The sequence below is a fragment of the Ochotona princeps genome, chromosome 10 (assembly GCF_030435755.1).
Source record: "Ochotona princeps isolate mOchPri1 chromosome 10, mOchPri1.hap1, whole genome shotgun sequence".
Lineage (NCBI taxonomy): Eukaryota > Metazoa > Chordata > Mammalia > Lagomorpha > Ochotonidae > Ochotona > Ochotona princeps.
Genome location: NC_080841.1, coordinates 15,312,481 through 15,334,363, shown reverse-complemented (window position 1 = coordinate 15,334,363; position 21,883 = coordinate 15,312,481). Strand labels below are relative to the sequence as shown.

Below are 21,883 nucleotides of genomic sequence, written 5' to 3'. Positions count from 1 at the left end.
CCAATGAAACAGAGTTCTGCTCCGCGTGCCTGACCCATCCCTAGAACAACTTTCTTTCTTTTTTCTTGTTTAAAGATTTATTTATTTTTATTACGAAGTCAGATATACAGAGAGGAGAGATAGAGAGGAAGATCTTCCGTCTGATGATTCACTCCCCAAGTGAGCCGCAACGGCCGATGCTGCGCCGATCAGGAGCCGGGAACCTGGAACCTCTTCCGGGTCTCCCACACGGGCGCAGGGTCCCAAATCTTTGAGCCGTCCTTGACTGCTTTCCCAGGCCACAAACAGGGAACTGGATGGGAAGTGGAGCTGCTGGGATCCCGGCGCGTTCAAGGCGAGGACCTTAGCTGCTAGGCCACGGCGCTGGGCCCAGAACAACTTCCAAGATAAGGAAGAACACAGAGTGTGTGTCTGGGACGGGCACCGTGATACAGCACATTACGCCACCACCTGCAATGCCAGTATCCTATATGGGCGCCAGTTTGAGAACCAGCTGCTTTGCTTATAATCCAAACTCCCTGCTAATGTACCTGAGAAAGCAGCAGATGACAGCCCAAGTGTGTGGTCCCTGCAGCTTTGTAGAAGACCAAGAAGAATATCGTGGAGCCTTTGGCTTGGTACAATTCTGGCCATTGTGGCCATTTGGGGAGTAAACCAGCAGATAAGAGAGCGCCCTCTCTCACTGTAACTTTCAAATAAATAATTCATTTTAAAAAAAAGTGCATGCTAAGGGACAGATGGGGGACTAGTGACCCACTCAATAATTTTTTTTTTTTTTAGTTTTACTTATTTTTATTGGAAAGGCAGACCTACACAGAGAAGAGAGTTAGGAAATGAAAGAGGCTTGGTCATAGGAGGACACAATTAAGATATTACTCTTCTACTCATCCAACAAGCATCTATGGGGCACCTATTGTGTACCTGTCAACATGCTCAATTAGTAACCCTTAAAATATTTTGCCCTTGGGCCCAGAGTGGTAGTCCTCACCTTGCACACCAGGACCAGTGTAGCTCCAGCTGTTGCAGCTGCTTGGGGAGTGAATTAACAGAGGGAAGATCTTCTCTATATATATGACTTTCCATTAAAAATAAAATAAATCTTAAAAATATATCTTTGGGCCCAGTACAGCAGCCTAGCAGCTAAAGTCCTCGGGCCCCAAGCCCTGGGACCCTGCACCTGAATTGGATACCTGGAAGAGGCTCTGGGCTCCTGGCTTCGGGTCAGCTGATTGGGAAGTGAATCATCAGACAGAAGATCTTCCTCTCTGTCTCTTCTCTCTGTATATCTAACTTTCCAATAGAAATAAAATAAATATTATATATATATATATACACACACACACACACACACACACATACATACATACATTTATTTTACCCTCAGCCTGGCGTGATGGCTGAGCGACTAAATTCTTGTCTTGCATGTGCCAGGATCCCACACTGCCATCAGTTTGTGTCCCAGTTGTTCCACTATCCTTTTAGCTCCCTGCTTATGGCCTAAGAAAGCAGTATAGAATGACCCAAAGCTTTGGGACGCTGCACCCACGTGAGATACATGGAGGAGGCTCCTGGCTCCTGGCTTCTGATTCACTCAGCTCTGGCCATTGTGGCCACTTTATGAGTGAATCAGCAGTCAGAAGATCTTTCTCTCTGTACTTCTTTCTCTAAATATGCCTTTCCAATAAAAATAAATAAACCTTTTTTTTTTTTTTTAAAAAAGGACATCTTGTAACTCTTGAAAGTTACTGAGTTCCCCAAATAATTCTATGTGGATCATATTTATCAATATTTACTATTTCAGGGCCCAGCGGCGTGGCCTAGCAGCTAAAGTCCTCGCCTTGAACGCCCCGGGATCCCATATGGGCGCCGGTTCTAATCCCGGCAGCTCCACTTCCCATCCAGCTCCCTGCTTGTGTCCTGGGAAAGCAGTGGAGGACGGCCCAGAGCACTGGGACCCTGCACCCGTGTGGGAGACCCGGAAGAGGAACTTCCTGGCTCCTGGTTCCGGATTGGCGCAGCACCAGCTGTTGCGGCTCACTTGGGGAGTGAATCATCGGACAGAAGATCTTCCTCTCTGTCTCTCCTCCTCTCTGTATCTGCCTTTCCAATAAAAATAAATAAATCTTATAAAAAAAGATTTTTCTGAAGACATTTATTCAAATTGTATTGTTGAACTCCCCCCCCATGTTTTTAGTATTTGAATTAATATTAAAAAGCTGGAATATCTTATCTAGCTGATCTGCATTTGATATATTGTCAGATCATTTATCATGTAGCCTCTTATGACACCATGCCATACTTCTACTCCATAGAATACTACTCAGCCATTAAAAAGAATAAAATCATACCATACTAGATGGTCCCAACTAGAGACCATTAGGCTCAAATAAGTCAATCCCCAAAAGACAAATACCACATGTTCTCTCTGATATAAGGCATCCTTCATGCAAATTATAAGATCAATAATCTTTTCCATACTGGTTTTGCTGTAACCCATAGGTTTTGATATTTTTGTTTTTACTTTCATTTTTTCCAAATAGTTTCTTTTCTCTTATCAAATTCTTCTTTTTTAAAGATTTGTTTATTTTTATTACAAAGTCAGATACACAGAGAGGAGGAGAGACAGAGAGGAAGATCTTCTGTCCGATGATTCACTCCCCAAGTGAGCCGCAACGGCTGGTGCTGTGCCAATCCGGAACCAGGAGCCAGGAAGTTCCTCTTCCGGGTCTCCCATACGGGTGCAGGGTCCCAGTGCTCTGGGCCGTCCTCCACTGCTTTCCCAGGCCACAAGCATGGAGCTGGATGGGAAGTGGAGCTGCCGGGATTAGAACTGGCGCCCATATGGGATCATGGTGCGTTCAAGGCGAGGACTTTAGCTGCTAGGCCATGCCGCCGGGCCCTGTTTTCTTATCAAATTCTTCACTGATTCATAGATTACATAGTAGCGTTATTTTACCCAAGAAGCTTTTATATTTTTTTTCATTTATTTTTCGATACATTAGCTATGAAGCACATTTTGTTTAACTTCATGGTGCTATAAATTTTTATTTTAACTTAAAAAAAAGATATCACTCCACACTCACACACAGATGAGTCAGAAAAAGAACTTAGAATTCATATAAAAATATCACCCTTGAATGCCTGATTCCCACTTTGGAGGGCCTAGATTTGAGTCCTGGCTCCAATTCAGAATCCAGCTTCCTGCGAACCAACTCTGTGGGAGACAGCAGGTGACGCCTTCTGCCATCCACGCGGGAGACCCCAAATGAGTCCCTGGCTCCTGGCTTTGGCCTGGTATGGCCCTGGCTGTTGTAGACATTTGGGGAGTGAACCAGCAGGTTGTAACAGAACAGTAGGCTTCTGGGAGTGCTCAGATCATTCTCTGGGAACTTTTGTGTTCCCTCAAAGAGCCTGGTGACCAGAGCTCCAGGGAGAGGCTCTACCCAGTAGCCTGCCTGCTCTACAGTATAAACATACACGTGCTGGGTGGGAGGGATTCTGCCCGGGAAGGTCAGCAAAGGCTTTCAGGAGACACTGAAGCCTGGCCAAGCAACAACAGCGAGGAAAGAACACCGTTCCTGAGATAACCTGCGTCGAAGGGAGTGACCTACGATGACACTGACCTCGTAGAGAAGCAGAATCAATAGAGCCCTTATCCTTGTACAACGGGAAACAATTCGCAATTGTAAAGGAGAACAGCCCAAGAATATTAACTAGTGAGCATGCCCCATGCTGTCTGGGCCGGACGCTGTATTAGGAACACAGCTCTCTCACCAACCCACTGGGAGAGGGATTACTACCTTCACCTTAAGGTGTTAGAGACAGATGCTCCCAGGAATTTGCATCCCTGAGACTTGCTTGCCGTATTAAAAGGGACTCTTTTACTGCATCATTTTTTTCTTAAGTTCTCAGACATGGGATATAGCCAGAGAGATGTGAACAACAGAACCAGAAAGCACGACAGACATCGAGGACTTCTTGGTTTGCTAGAAAAAAAAGTGGCTGTTGGGGCAACAGAGGCCTGCCCGGCTCTCACAAGCCCTTCTGTGGTCCCTCTGTGGTTAACAGCGTGCTTCTCTCCAGGGATGTCCACGACCAGTTCTGATGAACCGAGGCCAGCCTCTCAGGAGAGAACCACATACAGCCACTGCCAGCCGATGTTCCTCAACACTAACGTGTGTCTTTGGATCTGGAAGCAGAGGAGCGGACGGGCAGTTCCTGGGACTGCAACCTCTGTGACTTCGCTTGGCCCCACACGTCTCGGGTGGGAAGCCGTTTCCATCGGCATGGGCTGTGTTCGCCAAAAAACACGTACTATGAAAAATCTACATGGATTTCAAAATGGTTTTACGTCAAAACCAACAGGTTTAATTCCATTTTTCACGAAGTTGCTGAAATATTCTTGAGTTCAAAGACCTCAAGCTATCTCAAGCAGCTCCCTGCGGCGGAGGGGCAGGAATGCGCTGAGGTGAGTCAACTCTCACCTGACTTATTTTCCCACTCTTATCATCATTCACTACTGGGGATTTGACTTGCCCAACTCTCAACAGCCTGGTATGCGGCTGCGGATCCGCCGAGCACTCAAACACGCTACAAGCCCCCGCACACATCATTACACGAGGACTGAATTCGGCCGCCACGAGGGCTCGGGGACGTCTCTGGTGATTGAGAACTTTCCCGCTCGTTGCCCTTACACACTTTCCCAGTAGAGCCCTGGGAGCACCCTCGCAGGAAACCCACAGGTTAACCCTCGCGCAGGCGCAGAGCCCTGCCTCGGCTGATGCAACTTCCCGCGTGCGAGAGTAAGGAAGCCGACAGGGACATAGGGCGGAACCAATCAACGGCCACACGGAAGTGCACGGAGGCCCGCCCCCCGGAGCTCTACGACTGGCGTCGGGCGGCGCGAGAGCGCGTGCGCAGAGGCTCGGTCTGCTTGCGTCTGATCTGGGGCCCGAGGCTAGTCTTCGGTGCGCTGGCTCCGCGGCCATTTTGAGCGTTGCCGGCCGTCGCTCCGAGCGTTTTTTTCCCAGTCCTTCCGGTGTCGCGCTGCTCTGTGGAACCTTTATAGCCGGCCGTGTCTGTCGGGAAGGTCGCCGTCGCCGTCGCCGCTGCTGGAGAGGATTGCTTCCTATGTCGCTGCGGCCTGAGCGGACTAAGACGCCGCCTTCCCGCTAGGATGGCCGCCTCCTGCGCGGGCCGTTCGAGTCTGTGCCGTAGCGTCCGCAGCCGAAGCCGCCGCCCTCTGTGGCTTCTCTGCCGGCGCGGGGGTCGGCCTGGAGCCCTGACTCGACTGCGGGGTGGGGCCGGAACTGCTTAAGTCTCCTCGCGTCCCGCCGACTTTTTCCTTCGCTGAGAAAACTGCCGAGAAGATGGAGATGGAGCCGAGATCGCACAGCTCGCGGCCTGGGCCTCGGGCCCGCGCCTGGTGCCGGCTGCCCGGCTTCCTGCCTTGGCGATCGCAAGCAGCCGGGTCCAAGTTCCCGACGGCCGCGCCGCAGAGCTCGGGGGACGCCGCTTTGCCTTCCGACGCCCGGCCAGGCTACTGGTCAAAGCTGCTGGCCCAGCTGTTGGCGCCGCTGCCCGGCTTGCTTCAGAAAGTGCTGCTTTGGAGCCAGCTCTTCGGTGCTCTGCTTCCGACCAGGTGGTTGGGCTTAGCCAGCCGTTACAGCGCCCTGAGAAGCTGGCGGGGGCGAGAGGAGGCGCCCGACCCCCCTGGACCCCTGGACCCCTCGGTCCCCAGCACCCTGGGTTGGCTGGAGGAAGGGCTCCACTGGCAGTGCCCGGCCTCTGATCTGAACTTGGGACTCAAAGCCAAGGACAGCGGGCTGAACCCTGCCGCGCACCCGTTTCTCTTGGAGCAGCAGCTGTGGGGCGTCAGGCTGCTGCCCGGTGCCCTGGAGGCCCGTCTGTTTGCTGACCGGGAGCTGGGTTCTTCGCCCTCCGGGAGCATTCAGCGCTTGGCCAGTGGCAATGTGGTCTCCTACATGCTGAGCCCTTCTTCCAATCTGGACTGCCTCCCTTGGCTGCAGGTGGGCTGCCGGCGCAGCAGCGGAAGTGACCAGCGGGTGGACGTCCAGAGCCTAGCCTCCGAGAGCAGCTGCCTTTCGGAGGAGCCAGGTGAGCCCCAGCCGCTGTCTGCAGAGCTGCCCCCAGCCTCGTGGCAGACGTATCCACCTCTGTCCCAGGAAGGCCTGCCCGAGATCCAGCATCTGCGCATGAAACGGCTGGAATTCCTCCAGCAGGCCGGCAAGGGGCAGGACTTGCCCACCCCGGAGCAGGACCACGGCTACCACAGCCTGGAGGAGGAGCACAACCTTCTCCGCCTGGAGCAGCAAGGCTGCGGAGGGGACGCGGCCCAGTGTGTTCCCCTGGCCGTAGGTCCCGTTTCCGGAGCCTCCCCGGAGCCCAAGGAGGATGGCTTCGAACTGTGGGCGGAAGAGGGTGCTCCAGGCAGCTGTCCTTCGTGCGAGGTGCCCCTGGGCAGGGAGGCTGGGGAGTCCTCAGGCCCAGAGGAGGAGCTGCCCCCCGCGGCCAGGCCGGCGTGTAGCAACAAACTAATAGATTACATTTTGGGGGGTGCCACCAGTGACCCTGAGAGCAGCTCTGATTCCGAGGGGGAAGGCTGGGATGAAGAGGCAGAGGACGACGGCTTCGGCAGTGATGGCTCCCTGTCCGAGTCAGAGCCCGAAGGGGACTCGGAGGACCTTCACCTGTGGAACTCCTTCTACAGTGTAGACCCCTACAGCCTCCAAAACTTCACAGCCACGCTGCAGACTGTGGCCAAAAGGGCCCCTGAGGACCCTGCTGCGGCCCAGTCTGGCTGGGCCGAGCCTTGTGAGCTGGAGGCTGCGCCCCAGGCTGGGAGCCTCCCCGAGACCCCCGAGCCTAGCTCTGAATCCGGGGAGGAGGAGGAGGAGGACGACTGGGACTGCAGTGTGGACGAGGCGGAGAGTCTGCAGCTGTGGGACTCCTTTTGCCATTCCGACGACCCCTACAACCTGTTCAATTTTAAGGCTCCCTTCCAAACTGCAGGGAAAAGTGGGCAGGGCTGTCCCGACGCCAAGCAGCCACCGGAGTGCGTTGTGGTCACCTCGGAGAGTCACACCGTGCTTACTTGTAAAGTGCAGCTCTCAGACAGCCAAGAAAGTAGACATCCAGGCCGGACTCGGTGTGGGGGTCTTTCGGGAGAAAGGTGCTCACCGATCAAAAGAAAGGTTTGTGTTTTCTTTGTTGGGTGTAGATGTAGTGGCCCGTAGGCAGCAGGGCTGTCTGGAGGAGTGGTCGCACCTGCTCCTGAGGAAGGCCTGGAGCTGTGTGTCTGGATTGAGGAGGTCCCAGATGGCTGCTCCTTGTGGAGGCTCCATGCATTGCTGACAGCTGGGCCAGGCCTGTGAGCTCCAATTGTTCACTCAGTTTTAGAGAACAGAAATAGGAAACCATGTGTTTACAGGATTCAGTAGTTCCAGGGGCTGAGGTTGAGAGAGGGTCCAGAGGTTGCCTGCTTGTTGTAGCCATGGGGAATTACAGCGGTCTTAAGTGAGGTGTGTTTGCAAACACTAGTGTGTTGTTTGCAAGCTCACGTTTCTTGGTTCTTGACCATTAGACCCCAAAGGGATGGTGGTTCCAAGTAGCATGTCAGATTTGTCTGGTTGTTTGCCAGGAAAGAAAATGTGAATTTTTGTATCAGGGAATGCTGACATTACATGGTATTGCCTTGCTGCCAGGTGTAGTATTGTTTGGCAGTGGCCAGCTACAGTGAAACACAGTACGCAGTGATGTGTCACGTGGTGGTGGTTCCTTGCTGTTCCAGGTTAATTTTTAAAAAGCTTCTTTGAGAGCGTCACTTCTGAATTGTGTATTCAGCTGAAGTTAGCAATTGAAAATCCCCTCAAACACAGTGATGTTTTGTTGTAGAGGGAAAGTTCTGGACTCCCTTGTGCACGTCTCTAGAAGGAGCCAGGTGACTGTTGGCCTCAGGACCTGCAGCTTCAGGTGGGTGGGGCTGTGGCTGCAGGCTTTGCCCACATGGTAGTCCTGCTGTAGACACAGGGAGTCGTGGGAACACTGACTTGTGGCTCCTACTTTGTACAAGCCCTGATAAGAAATGAGCTGCTCTGGATCCTGTTAAGGGGCCTGGTTGGAGCGGGAGACGGCTCAAGGTGAGCACTTGGCAGCTGGAGACCTGTTTGCTCCATGCTTGGTGTTTAGCACTCATGGACCTGGGGACTGGGGTCTCATGGCCTCGATTGCTTTGCTCTAGTGGAGGTTATGCCAACTGCATATGCATACATTTCTTGCACTTAAGTGGCCCATTTCAGCTCACTAAGTAAAATGAAAGGGACCAAGTAGATAGAGTGTTGTACCAGAAATAAAACTTAGCAAAGTTATATCTAAACATGGTAATACTTTGCAGTCTTTGACTGCTATTTGCACATTTGGGAATAATGGTGGGGCCAGGCTCTGTTCACTTGAATCCTGATGGCCATGTGATTTGGGTAGGTCATTTTGCCTCCATTTCTTTATCTGTACAAAGCAGAGTTCCTAAGGTTGAGGTAAGGATTAAAGGAGATCATTGTAAGACTTTGCAAAGAGCTTGGCATATGGTAAAGATTGTTATTATTTATTTTAGTGGCACAATCAAATAATGGCTGGAATGCAATAGTTAGTAAGGTATTACATACCTGCTAATTGTCCTCGGGGGCATTTCCCGGCCTGATGTAAAGGGAATGAAAGGTGGAGGTCACTGTGGGATTATCTGATGTAACTGTTGAACAGATTTTAAAGTATTTACAGTTGGAGTTTGATATTTTAGAAACCATTATAAAGGAAGTAGAATGAGTGGGGATTGTCACTCATTACATGCCATCATCCATGTTACAATAGCCACAATTTCGTTCACAGATTAAGCATCCTTAATCCAGAAAGCGGAAGTGCTCTCAGTCCGCAGTGTTTGAGCGCCAGCCTAACACTGAAGCGGCTTTGGCTTTGTGCTCTGATCCTGCTGCCGCCCGCGTGCCTGGAAAGCAGCTGAAGCTGGTCCAAGTGCTTGAGTTCTGCCATCCGTGGGGAACCCTGGTGGAGCTCCTGGCTCACTTGGTACTACCTTGGGCTTTTGCAGCCATCTGGAGGTTGAACCAGCAGGTGGAAGGTTGCTGTCTCTGTCTCTCTGCTTTTTGAGTTTTGGATTATGGAATTTTTCACAGTTGTGATTTTCAGATGAAGGATGCTAAGTTGATGAAGTCTATACAACTCTTCCTAAATCTGGGGAACTCAAACACTTCTGCATTTTGGGTGAGGGACACTCGGTCTGTTTTTCAAGAGTACAGTGACAGCATGATAGCGTGTTTATTCCTCTTCACTACAGGATTCTTAACTTTGCTGCACTAAGCTAGTTTTTCATTTATCATCTGATTACGAAAGACAGGTAGAAATAGTATCACATACTAATAACCTAAAGATTGGAAAGAGAAATGGGAATTTTTTTGTAAAGGAAAAGGGATGAAAATTAGGGATGTTAAAGCCTTCATGCTCTGATGGAAACTTTTACTTTGAGAAATGTAGTAGTTTATTTTTGAAAGATTGTTATTTTTGGGAAAGAATATCAGAGCCTATATTTCCCTATGGATTAAAAACCAGTAGGGAGCCTGGTGTGGTAGCCTAGTGGCTAAATCCTCGCCTTGCATGCGCTGGGATCCCACATGGGTGGCTGTTTGTATCCCGGCAGCCCCGCTTCCCATTCAGCTCCCTGCTTGTGGCCTGAGAAACCAGTTGAGGATGGCCCAAAGCCTTGGGATCCTGCAACCGTGGGAGACCTGGAAGAAGCTCCAGGCTCCTGGCTTTGGATTGGCCAGCTCTGGCTGATGCCGGGAGTTGGAAAGTGAACCAGCAGATGGAAGATCTTTTTTTCTGTCTCTCCTCTGTAAATTTTTTTTTTAGGTATCCCCCTGCAGCTGTCATGCCGCAGAGGGTTGGCCACTGGAATTTTCTTTTTTTAATTAATTAATTAATTTTTTATTAAAATTTTTTTTTGACAATCTTAACATAATTAGGGTAAAAGCTTCAAACCATACAGGAAGATGAGAAAGACAACTAGCTCCGTATTGTTTCCTTCATATATCTGATGTAAAGGGGAATTTTAAGGGAGAAGCCCCACCCAGTCTCCCACCCACCCCAGGTCCCTGATGTGGGGCATGCTCCGAGGATTCTTCCTGAAGTGGTTTTGATAGTTCAGCAGTTATGAATTACTGCCAGTCTCGCCACTCCAAGCATGATGAAGTCGTTGAAGAATCCACTGATGGACATGGTCCAGCTTGGAGTCTCCATTTGCCCAGTTTTTCGCTGCCAACATATAGCTGAGGTGGTTTACTTGTTCTGTCCTCTGTCTTTTCATGGTTAGGGTTCTGAGTCCTGCAGTACGATTGGAGGTCTCCTCTGTAAATTTGACTTTCCAATAAAAACAAATCTTTAAAACAAACAAAACAAAACCAGGGCTTGACTATATGAAAATTTCTGTTTCCCATCTGTTTTCATTTTATTAATAAGCCTAACGACTGGTTTTGACATTTTGTTTGAGTATGTTAAAGATAGATAAAGTGATAGATGAGTTCCAGAGAGATGAAGATAGATGCGTGAGAGACTCACAAGTATGTATGTGAAAGCTGTTGGTGGCATTTGTTCGCTGTCATAGAGACCAGCTCCTCAGAACTTGACATCGGAACCAGATATTCCTGTAACATGGAATATTCTGAAAGAATTAGTGGCATGAAAGGTTACTGACTTTGATGCTAGCGGTAAGATTCTAGAGTTGTTAACATTATTCTTTGTCTTTATAGGTGACCTTCGTTGAAGAAGTGACTGAGTATTACTTAAGTGATGATGAGGATCGCAAAGGACCCTGGGAAGAGTTTGCAAGGGATAGATGCAGATTCCGGAAACGAATCCAAGAAACAGAAGATGCTATTGGCTTTTGCTTGACATTTGAGCACCGACAAAGAACATTCGACAGACTGCAGGAAGCATGCTTGAGAAGACTTAATGTTCCTGAGCAAAAGTGAGATGAAGTGACAGTAGTAGTCCTCGCGTCTGCTACCTCTTACTCGAGAGGTTTCTTTTAAAACAAATATTGGCAGCTGTCCTTGACATTTTTTACAAGATAAATGAGTTGGAGCCAGTGATCTAGTTTATTATTATTACTTTTTGCAGCATATCGCATCAGGCACCCTCATTTGAAGCCAGCCCTAATGATAAAGGAGGTACCGTTTGTGACCCTCCCTGTCCTTTGCTTGTGTGAGATGAAAAGGGGACCTTTTTAGTTACAATTTTGCACTTTCAGAACTTACTTTCTAGGGAAACAATATTTAGAGGGCTTAAAGCCTATTTTCAGTTCTAATTTAAATTATATATACCTGTCTGAAAACTTCAAGCTTGCTTTTGGCTTTTTTTGTTTATGTTGTTTTGGGGATTTTTTGCCCTCCTCACCATTCTGGAATTTTGGACTTTGGATTTTTAAAAACTTAGTGATTTGATTTGGCCTATCTTACGGCTAAAAAAAGTAATCTTGTGTATATTGCCAGCTTAAAGAACATTATCCTGTGTCACTTTTTTTTCCCCCCCAAACACTGAGTTTGGTAGAAAATGGGTAATGGCTGTTGACTTGTGTGTTGAGCTCTGCTGTGCCCAGGAGTTGCCCCAGAACCCACCTGTGCTGGACTCATTGCTGTGGAAAGCCCTCCCTTTCTGCCGGGTTGTAACAGCTGACACATTTTGTTCTGTGCAAACTCGTTTGGAGAGGGATCTCTGTGTTAAGATAACTCCCAGTTGAATATGGTTCATTGTATGTTTAGACAGGTAACAGTTTGTAAAACACCCTACAATGTAATAGCTGTGTCATAGGCATTTATTTTTTGAAGTTTGAAAGCCTCGAAGCCTGCTAGGAAGAATGTAGCATTCGTTGCAGCATAGTTTGGTTGTGTTGTGTTTGCCCAGCAGAAATGCAGTGTTACTGTATCGTTCCTCAGCACTGTCACTTTTAAAGCCTGTCAGGTGACACTGAACTTGGATGGGCAGTTGGAAATGTAAAGTAGAAACTTCATTCCGGATCCATGTTTATTATATTCTGTGTTACTGAAAGAAGTCATGGCAAGGCCTATACTTGCAAGGAAAGAATACAACTAGAGATGTAACAGCTGGAAAGGCTGCCTCAGGCCTCTGCTTGACTTGGCGTGGGCAGCCTGCGCTCTATCTGTGGTGTGCCTGAGAGGTGGAGGGAGTGGGAACGTGCAGTGACGGGGCTGTTTGTGCCCTGGGCCGCCTCCCACAGGTAGTGGGAAACATCAGTAGAGTAGGTGAGCTCTCCTTGTGAATGCATTGCAGTGTGGGGCGGAAGTTTTCATCTGTGTGCTTGTCAGGTTACTACCTCAATTCTTCAACTACCTGGCCTGCAGTGTTGGTGTTTGGAATCACTTGGACACACATAGTGCAAGGCCAGCAAGGTCAGCGAAGTCTTGGCAGAGCCCTTTTGAGCCCCCTGAGGCCCTTTAGGGAACACACTTAGGAAGCCTATGGCCCTTGGAAGGCATCCCCGTGGCAGTGTGTAAGCACTCCTCTGAAACCAGACTGAAGCGTGGGTTAGGTTTTGTGTTTGTGGAATCTGGCCCTTCTGTCCAAAGTACTAGGCTATCTTCACTTGGGACAACAGCCTCACAGCCCCGGGAGCAAAAGCTTTGTTAGGAATTCTCACATATGCCACACACCTGTAGAAGTGATCAGAAAGACATGTTAAAACTATCCTGAAGAAGAAAAACTTGTCTGTTTCATCCCATTCTTGCTTTCCTAAGAACGCTAGAAAGAAATGCCTTGGAGGTCCGGGTTGGACATGTACACATTTCAAATCTTGTTATGGTGCTGTGCGTGTAAATGTAGCATGGGAAAGGTTTTGTCCAGACAGGTCAACTGTCCATTTCTGAATGGTGAGATGTGATGACCCCTCTTCATCTGTAACTTGAAACTTTCATCAGATTTTATTTTTTTATAATTTAAGGAAGGTGAAGTTAGGGGACAAGAGGACTTCTGAGTTGGCTTCTTCAGATCCAGTGTAAAATGTAAATAGTTGGGGATTTTATAGCTAAAATTCTATTTGTGTATATAACAGCTAATCTGTAAATTATAATAAATATATTTGCAATTAAGTGTTCCCTGATACTTGGTTCATCTTTATATTATATGATATATATAGTATTTTGTGTTGGTTTTGGAATGCACAGGGATTTCTGGGTTATGTATGTGTTTTTATAGAAGTACTGTTAAGTAGTATGGGCCTGGTCTGTGGTCGTGTAAAGTGTATTAGTCAAGGAGAGAAATGGTGAGATAAATTGTGAACCAGATTTTAGAGTATACAAAAAAAAAAAATTATACTTGCCTCTTTTAAGAAACTGATAAATGAATTGTAACAATTGGCTCAAAGCTGAAGCTGACGTGGTCTGGCAGGTTAAGCCATTGCTTGTAGCAAACTAGCCTCCCGTGTTGGCGAGCTAGCTTAGAGGCCCGGGGCCCAGGGGGCAGCAGCACGTGGCCCACACACGTGGGTCCCGGTTGCCCACATGGAGACCCCCGTGAGTTCGTTGACTCTGGGCTTCGCCTTCACAGCTTTTTGGGAAAGGAGCCATAGATGGAATATTTTCGCACTGTCCCTTTCAAGAAAATATTTTTAAAAAATTATTCAGTTCTGCAAAAATAATAAAATGGTGTTTATAGAAAAAGTAAAATCCAAATGTCAGGCAAGCGATGATATTTCATTTATAAAATTGAAAAGATGTGATGGTAAAAAACCAAAACTTGGGCAAACTTGGGCCTCATGCAGTGGCTTAGTGCCTCAGTCCTCACATTGCAAGCACAGGTGTTTGTCTGGGCTGCTCACTTCCTGTCTAGCTCCCTGCTTGTGGCTTGGAAAAGCATCGGAGGATGGCCCAAAAGCCATGGTCCCTTGGCACCTGCGTGGAGGACCTAAAACAAGCTCTTCACTCCTGGCTTTGGATTGGTTCAGCTCTGGCCGTTGTGACCATTTGGAGAGTAAATCAGTGAATGGAAGGAAGAGCTTTCTCTGTCCTCTCTGAGTCTGCTCTACTTTGCTAATAAAAATAAGTTTAAAAAATATTTGGGCCTGGTGTGGTAGCCTAGTGGTTAAAGTCTGTCTTGCATGCCTGAGGTCCCATGTGGGTGCTAATTTGTGTCCTGGCTACTCCACTTCCCATCCAGCTCCCTGCTGTGGCCTGAGAGATGACCTGGGGCTTAGGGACCCTGTACCCACATGAGAGCTCAAGAAGAGGCTCCTGGCTCCTGGCTCCTGGCTTGGGATCGGCTCAGCTCCTGCTGTTGGTGGCCACTTGGGGAGTAAACCGCCTGTTGGACGGATCTTTGTCTCCAATAAAAACAAATACATCTTAAAAAAATATGAGATCAGGGCCCGGCAGCGTGGCCTAGCGGCTAAAGTCCTCGCTTTGAATGCACTGGGATCCCATATGGGCGCCGGTTCTAATCCCGGCAGCCCCACTTCCCATCCAGCTCCCTGCTTGTGGCCTGGGAAAGCAGTCGAGGCTGGCCCAATGCTTTGGGACCCTGCACCCGTGTGGGAGACCTGGAGGAAGTTCCTGGTTCCTGGCATCAGATCCGCATAGCACTGGCCATTGTGGTCACTTGGGGAGGTGAATCATTGGATGGAAGATCTTCCTGTCTGTCTCTCCTCTTCTCTGTATATCTGACTTTCCAATAAAAATAAATAAATCTTTAAAAAAAATATATGAGATCTGTGAGTAGATTAAGGAGTAATAACTTAATTCAAGCATTTGTACCTTTTTTATTCCTTGTATTTAAGTTTATGGTAATTCCATAGGCTCTGGGATTTCCCTTATCCCCATAGACCTTCTTAGCTAATGAAGAATTAATACAATTCAGAGCGTGTGGAGAGAAAAACAGAAAATAACAGGCTTAATTAATACAAATAATGGACACAGGTTGTAATTTTATTTCCGTTTAGGGTTGAGGTTTTTGGCTCTACAGGAAGGAAAATTAAGATAGATTCACAGATTCATTGTGTCAGCCTTGACTTCCATTCAAAGTTGAAGCCTAGTGGCTAAAGTCCTTGACTTACATGCACTGGGATCCCATATGGGCACTGGTTTGTGTTCCAGTGGCCCCGCTTCCTTTCCAGGCTCCCTGCTTGTGGCCTGGGGAAGCAGTTGAGGACAGCCCAAAGCCTTGGGACCCTGCACCTGTGTGGGAGACCCGGAAGAGCTCCTGGCTCCTGGCCCCTGGCTTTAGATTGGCTCGGCTCTGGCTATTGCAGATGCTTGGGGAGTGAACCGTTGGATGCAAGATCTCCCTCTCTGCCTCTGCTTTCTGTATATCTGACTTTCCAATAGAAATAAATGGTTAAAAAAATTTTTTGATAGTTACACATGGATTTGGCATCTGATACACTCTCACTTTTGATTTTTGTGTAATTTCTAAAACTACAGGAATTTTTTTTTACATAAAATGTCCTTTTTAAAAAGATTATTTTTATTGGAAATGTAGATTTAGAGAGAGGAGGAGAGACAGAAAGATCTTACACTTGCTGGTTTATTCTCCAAGTGGCTGCAATAGTCAGAGCTGAGCCAATCCAAACCCAGGAGCCCCTGCTGAGTATCCCATGTCGGTGCAGGGTCCCAAGGCTTTGACTACTTTCCCAGGCCATGCGCGGGAAGCCGGTTGGGAAGTGGAGCAGCTGGAACATGAAATGGTACCTATATGGCATCTAGGAGGTGGAGGATTTGCCAGTTGAGCCAACCTGCTGGCCCAAAGTGCTTGTGACTTGTAAAGCTAATAATATGGGGCCCATCATGGTGGCCACGGCTAAAGTCCTTGCCTTGAACAAGGCAGGTTCCCATATGGGTGCTTGTTCTAATCCCAGCAGCCCCGCTTCCGATCCAGCTCCCTGCCTGTGGCCTGGGAAAGCAGTCGAGCAGCCCAAAGCCTTGGGATTGTGCACCTGCGTGTGAGGCCTGGAGGAAGTTCCTGGCTCCTGGCTTTGGTTCACCTCAGCATTGGCTGTGGCACTCACTTGGGGAGTGAATCATCGGATAGAAGATCTTCCTCTGTCTCTCCTCTCTGTATATCTGACTTTGCAATGAAAATAAATAAATATTTTAAAAAAACCCAACTAATAACATGGTATATATAGTAGATGTTTTTGCTACATTAAAAAAGTGTGCTGCTCCTGTGAGTGGAGCTAAAAATTTCTTTTTTCCTAGAAGTTTTTTGATATTTCATTGAACATTCACTGTTTGGAATCGTGCAGCAGTAGTTAAGATTCTTTCCTTCAGTACTTGGTTTGCTTTATGATCAGCACAGAACACTCTTGGCCTGAGTCGGAAGGCTTGTGTAAACCTTTATAGGTCAGCTGTGGCTTTGGCACACAGCAGTGAAATGAGACCTGAAGAAGTAGATACTAGGGTAGGATCGCACCTACTCCTGTTAGCTGGGGATTCATCATGCAAGCTGCTCTAGTGGGAGATTTGTCAGAGGAGATAGAAGTGGTTGTAGGGTGAACAGGGATCGAGCGTGGGTTGTGTACTACCACCGAGGATTTATAGAGTTCCATCTTTCCCTCAGGTTGAGCAGAGGAAGAGGGGAAGCTAGGTGTGTGAAAAGTGGATTGCTTAACTCGGAAGGAGGATGTACCAGGGGCCTATTGAGACTTGAGTCTGTTTAAGTTCTGCAGTGCTGAACTGTAAGGAAAGCAGCTTTGTAGTAATTCAGGTTTGGGTAGCTTTTTGTTTTTTTCTTCCATTGCTTTTGCTTGAGTAATTTGTTTGGAAGATAAAGCTGTTTATTCACTTCTCACATGTTGACAGTTGAGCATGGACCAGGCCAAAGCCAAGGTCCCTTGTGGATGGTGGCAGTGATCCAACCTTTGGAGCTGTCTGCTGCTTCCCAGGGGTGTGTGATCGGCAAGAAGCCAGAGCGGACCAGAGCCGGACCTCACCAGGTCCTCTGACAGGCTGCGTGGACTTCTCAACCCATCTACGCTTCTCACTTGGCCTGTTTGGTCACTTGTTGCTGTTTGGTCACATTTAGTTTGAGGAGTTTTACTGGCTTTATTGTGAGATTCTACAGTCAGGTGACACAATATTCTATAAGAATAAATAAGTATTCTCAAGTTTTTAAAATTAAAATTGTGTGTGTGTGTGTGTGTGTGTGTGTGTGTGGTAGCGATGAGGGGAGAAGGGAGATAGGGCCATGACATAGCAGGCTAAGGCTTGACCTTATGTGCTGGTTTCCCATGTGAGCGCTAGTTCCAGTCCCGGCTGTCCCACTTCCTATCCAGCTCCCTAGAAGGGCCTGGGGAAAGCAGTGGAGGATGGCCCAGTGCCTTGGAACCCTGCACCTGTGTGGCAGACCTAGAAGAAATTTCTGGTTCCTGGCTTCAGACTGGCTGAAGGGCGTCAAAGCTCTGGCCCTTGTAGACATTTGGGGAGTAAACCAACAGATGGAAGAACTTTGTCTTGCCTTCTCTGTAACTCTTGAGTTTCAAACATAAATAAATAAATCTGAAACAAAAACTTTTTGAAAGGTAGAAAAGAGAGGGACGGAGAAAGAGATCTTCCATCTGCTTGTTCATTCTTTAAATGGCTGTGACTGTCAGGGGTAAGTCAGATAGAAGCTAGGAATTCCACCCAGGTCTTCCATGTAGGTTATAAGGACCCAAACATTTAGGCCATCTGTTCAGATGCCTTCCCAGTACATTATCAGGGAACCAGATTCCAAACTAAGTTAGCCAGGCCTCAAACCTGTGCCCTAATATGGGATGCCAGTGTTGCAAATGGTGGCATAGCCCACTGTGCCACAAACACCAGACCTGTGTTTTTAATCTCTTGCCCTTTCCTTTGTTCCAGTTGCCTCCTGCCTTTATTTGATGATCGCTTTATTTTCCCCTTTTCTGTAGGTTCTTATCAGAAAGGAGGGTGAGGACCACACAGCAGGAGAACCATGCATTTGCCAGCAGCACCATCTAGCGGGAGAGAGGACCTCACTGAGTTCTTGATTCTTCAGACCGTGTTGCATGTCTTACCTCCAGAATACGGATGGATGTTTACACTTTGAGGCCAAATTAACTTTCAGATATTTCCAGAGGTGTTCAGGGTCAGAGCAGAAGCTGAGATGAGGAGCTGAAAGAGCAAAGTGGCTGGTGCTGCTTTGAGGTAAGCCTTCTATATTGTTATTATTTGTTTGATAAGGTGGAGAAATAGAGAGCACTCCCATCTGCTGGTCCACACCGCCAAGTGCCTGCAACAGCCAGGGTGGGCCAGGTGGCAAACAGCAGCTGGGAACTCCATCCGGGTCCCCTGGAGGGTGGTAGGAACCGAAGTGCTAGGGCCAGGTGCCGTAGCAGAAAGGTGGGTCAGAAGCTGAGTGGCTGGAACTCCAGCTGGCACCCTGATATGGGCTCTGAGTGTCCCAGATGTGCCATTGTGCCTGCCCCCTGTGTGTGTGAGAGAGAGTGTGTTTAAGGTTTATCATTTATTTGAAAAGCAATTACAAAGAGAGACCAATCTTTAAAATGCTGGTTCACTCCCCAGATTGGCTCAGTAGCTGGAGCTGAGCCAATCTGAAGCTGGGGCCAGGAGCTTCCCCCTGGGCTCCCACGTGAGTGCAGGGACACAAGGACTTGCTCCATTCTCCATTGCTTTCCCAAGTCATAAGCAGAGAGATGGATCAGAAGTGGGACAGTCAGGACTCAAACTGGTGCCCACATGAGACGCTGATGCCCTAGGTGAAGCCTAGTGTGCCATGGTGCCAGCCCTTACATTACCTTTTTTTTTTTTTTTTTTTTTTTAGATTTATTTTTATTACAAAGTCAGATATACAGAGAGGAGGAGAGACAGAGAGAAAGATTTTCCATCCGATGATTCACTCCCCAAGTGAGCCGCAACGGGCTGGTGCGTGCCAATCCGATGCCGGGAACCAGGAACCTCTTCCGGGTCTCCCACACAGGTGCAGTGTCCCAAAGCATTGGGCCGTCCTCGACTGCCTTCCCAGGCCACAAGCAGGGAGCTGGATGGGAAGTAGAGCCGCCGGGATTAGAACCGGCGCCCATATGGGATCCCGGGGCGTTCAAAGCGAGGACTTTAGCCACTAGGCCATGCCGCGGGCCCTTGCATTACCTTTTAAAATTATATTCACAGGCCTGGCTAAGTCATCACCTTGAATGAGCTGGGATCACATATGGGCGATGGTTCGTGTCCTGGCTGGTGGCATAGCCCGCTGTGCATCAGGGTGGTCATTCCCGGCAGCGGGGAGAGGGTGCAGATGGCGTCCCACCTGCTGACTCATTGTGGCACATGTGACTGGGAGGAAGTTGGAGCGCTGCCTGCTTGGGACCTAGGAAGAGCAGTGGAAGGTGACCCAAAGCCTTGGGCCCCAACACCCACTTGGGAGACCCAGAGGAAGCTCCTGGCTCCAGGCTTCGGATTGGCTCAGCTCCAGCCACTGCAGTCAGTTAGGGAGTGAACTAGCAGATGCTCAGCACTCAGCTTGGAATTCCATTCCTGTGCATCAGGCCGGCCATTCCCGGCAGGGGAGAGAGAGGGTGCGGGTGGCGTCCCACCTGCCGACTCACTGTGGCACCTGTGACTGGCCTGGGGGAAGATGTATGGGAGACCTTTATCTCTGTAAATCTGATCTGTCTCCCCAATAAAAATAAATAAATCTTTAAAATTATATTCATTTTTACACTGAAATAGCAGAATGATGGCTTTATGGCTGCTGTTGAAGGACTATACTGTTATAATTTAGGGAAAAACTAGGGGGCAAGCGGGGAGAGGAATAGTGGATGGGGAAATTGCTGAGCCTAAGAAACTATATCATGAAAAATGAAAGTTAAGAAAAATTTCATCTTGATTTTTTTTTAAAGCTATAGCTTGTACTTATTTATTTGAGAGACACTAAGAGCCCCCATCCTGTGGTTCACTTGGCATTTTAGGGTGTGTGTGTGGAGCTCAATATAGGCCTCCCAGGTGGCTGGCAGAAACTCAGTTCTTTGAGCTCTCACAGCTACCTCCCGGGGCCTGTCTACCTGGGCAGGAGGCTGGGAGCCAGGAGTGGGCCTGTGGTTGAATCCTGACTGCAGGTCAGCCAGGCCCTGTTAACACTGTTGCTTGATTCTCATCCACCCCATCCTCATTACTCTGTAATCTCCAGGAATCTGGCTGTTTACAACCTTGAGTCTAAAACCATAGATATGCATGGTTGATAAATACGTATTGGATGAGTGATAAGTGTTTTAAATTTAAACTCTATTTTATTTGAAAGCTGGAGTGACGCAGAAAGAGGAGATGGAGAGATCTTCCACCTGCTGGGTCATGCCCCTCAGTGCCACAGTGGCCCCAGCCTGGGCCAGGCTGAAGTCAGGATCCTGGGACTCCATCCAGATCTCTCAGGTGGGTCTCAGGCACTTGCATCATTTCCCGTTACTTTCCCAGGCACATCAACAGGGAGCTGGATCAGAAGTGGAGCAGCTGGGTCTGGCGGCGTGGCCTAGCAGCTAAAGTCCTCGCCCTGAAAGTGCCAGGATCCCACTTGGGTGCCGGTTCTAATCTCGGCTGCACTGCTTCCCATCCAGCTTCCTGCTTGTGGTCTGGGAAAGCAGTCAAGGATGGCCCAAAGCCTTGGGACCCTGCACCTGTATGGGAGACCTGGAAGAGGCTCCTAGCTTCGGATTGTGGCAGCTCCAGCCGTTGCAGCTGCTAGGGGAGTGAACCATTGGATGAAAGATCTTCCTCTCTGTCTCTCCTCTTCTCTGTACTTCTGCCTTTCCAATTACAAATAAATAAATCGGGCCCGGCGGCGTGGCCTAGCGGCTAAAGTCCTCGCCTTGAACGCACCACGATCCCATATGGGCGCCAGTTCTAATCCCAGCAGCTCCACTTTCCATCCAACTCCCTGCTTGTGGCCTGGGAAAGCAGTCGAGGACGGCCCAAGGCTTTGGGACTCTGCACCCGCGTGGGAGACCTGGAAGAAACTCCCAGCTTCGGATTGTGGCAGCCCTAGCCATTGCAGCCGCTTGGGGAGTGAACCATTGGATGAAAGATCTTCCTCTCTGTCTCTTCTCTGTACTTCTGCCTTTCCAATTAAAAATAAATAAATCTTTAAAAAACTGTGGAGCAGTTGTTCTTTCTTTAAACCAGTCTCTTGTGTAGATTTTTTTTCTTGTGTAGATTTTATTCAGATTTTGTCAACACAGCAGATGTCTGAACAGATGCAAATGTGCCACAAAGATCATGTAGTTGGGCCTGGTGCGGTAGCCTAGTGGCTAGATCCTCACCTTGCATGTAGCAGGATCCATGTGGGTGTCATTTCGTATCCTGGCTGCTCCACTTCCTATCTAGCTCTTTGCTTATGGCCTGGGAAAGTAGCAAAGAATGGCCCCCAAGTCCTTGAGCTGCTGCTCCAGGCTCCTGGCTTTGGATCAGCTCAGCTCTGGCTGTTGTGGCCATCTAGGGAGTAAACCAGTGGATGGAAGATCTTTGTATTTCTTGGGGCTGGCGCAATAGCGTAATGGTTAAAGTCCTCACCTTGCATGCACTGGGATCCCATATGGGCGCTGGTTCTAATCCCAGCGGCCCTGTTTCCCATCCAGCTCCCTGCTTGTGGTCTGGGAGCAGTCAAGGATGGCCCAAAGCCTTGGGACCCTGCACCCATGTGGGAGACCTGGAAGAAGCTCCTAGCTTCGGATTGGCTCAGCTCCAGCCATTGCGGCCACTTGGGGAATCAATCTTCAGATGGAAGCTCTTCCTCTCTGTCTCTCCTCCTCTCTTTATATCCGCCTTTCCAATAAAAATAAATAAAT

The 21,883-nt window shown here is 48.6% G+C and overlaps 1 protein-coding gene across 2 annotated transcripts; it reads left to right on the top strand.

Annotated features, from left to right (window-relative positions):
• The first annotated feature begins 5,101 nt into the window (after positions 1–5,101).
• PPP1R15B (protein phosphatase 1 regulatory subunit 15B) lies at positions 5,102–20,422 on the top strand. Of its 2 annotated transcripts, XR_009246139.1 has the most exons (4): positions 5,102–7,214; positions 10,833–11,050; positions 17,981–18,236; positions 20,347–20,422. XR_009246139.1 is itself a non-coding variant. In XM_058669051.1 (3 exons), the coding sequence occupies exons 1-3, from the start codon at positions 5,370–5,372 to the stop codon at positions 18,048–18,050; spliced, it is 2,133 nt and encodes a 710-aa protein (XP_058525034.1). In that variant the 5' UTR covers positions 5,102–5,369; the 3' UTR covers positions 18,051–18,311. The 2 variants fall into 2 exon arrangements, 1 of the variants encoding a protein (XP_058525034.1); XM_058669051.1 differs by lacking the exon at positions 20,347–20,422 and having other exon boundaries at positions 17,981–18,311.
• The last annotated feature ends 1,461 nt before the right edge of the window (positions 20,423–21,883 follow it).

Excerpts from the sequence above, each read along its gene's own strand:
- PPP1R15B (XM_058669051.1), top strand. The coding sequence starts at position 5,370 with ATGGAGATGGAGCCGAGATCGCACAGCTCGCGGCCTGGGCCTCGGGCC. Across the intron at positions 7,215-10,832 it reads GCTCACCGATCAAAAGAAAG|GTGACCTTCGTTGAAGAAGT; the intron begins GTTTGTGTTTTC and ends TTGTCTTTATAG. Across the intron at positions 11,051-17,980 it reads CTTAATGTTCCTGAGCAAAA|GTTCTTATCAGAAAGGAGGG; the intron begins GTGAGATGAAGT and ends CCTTTTCTGTAG.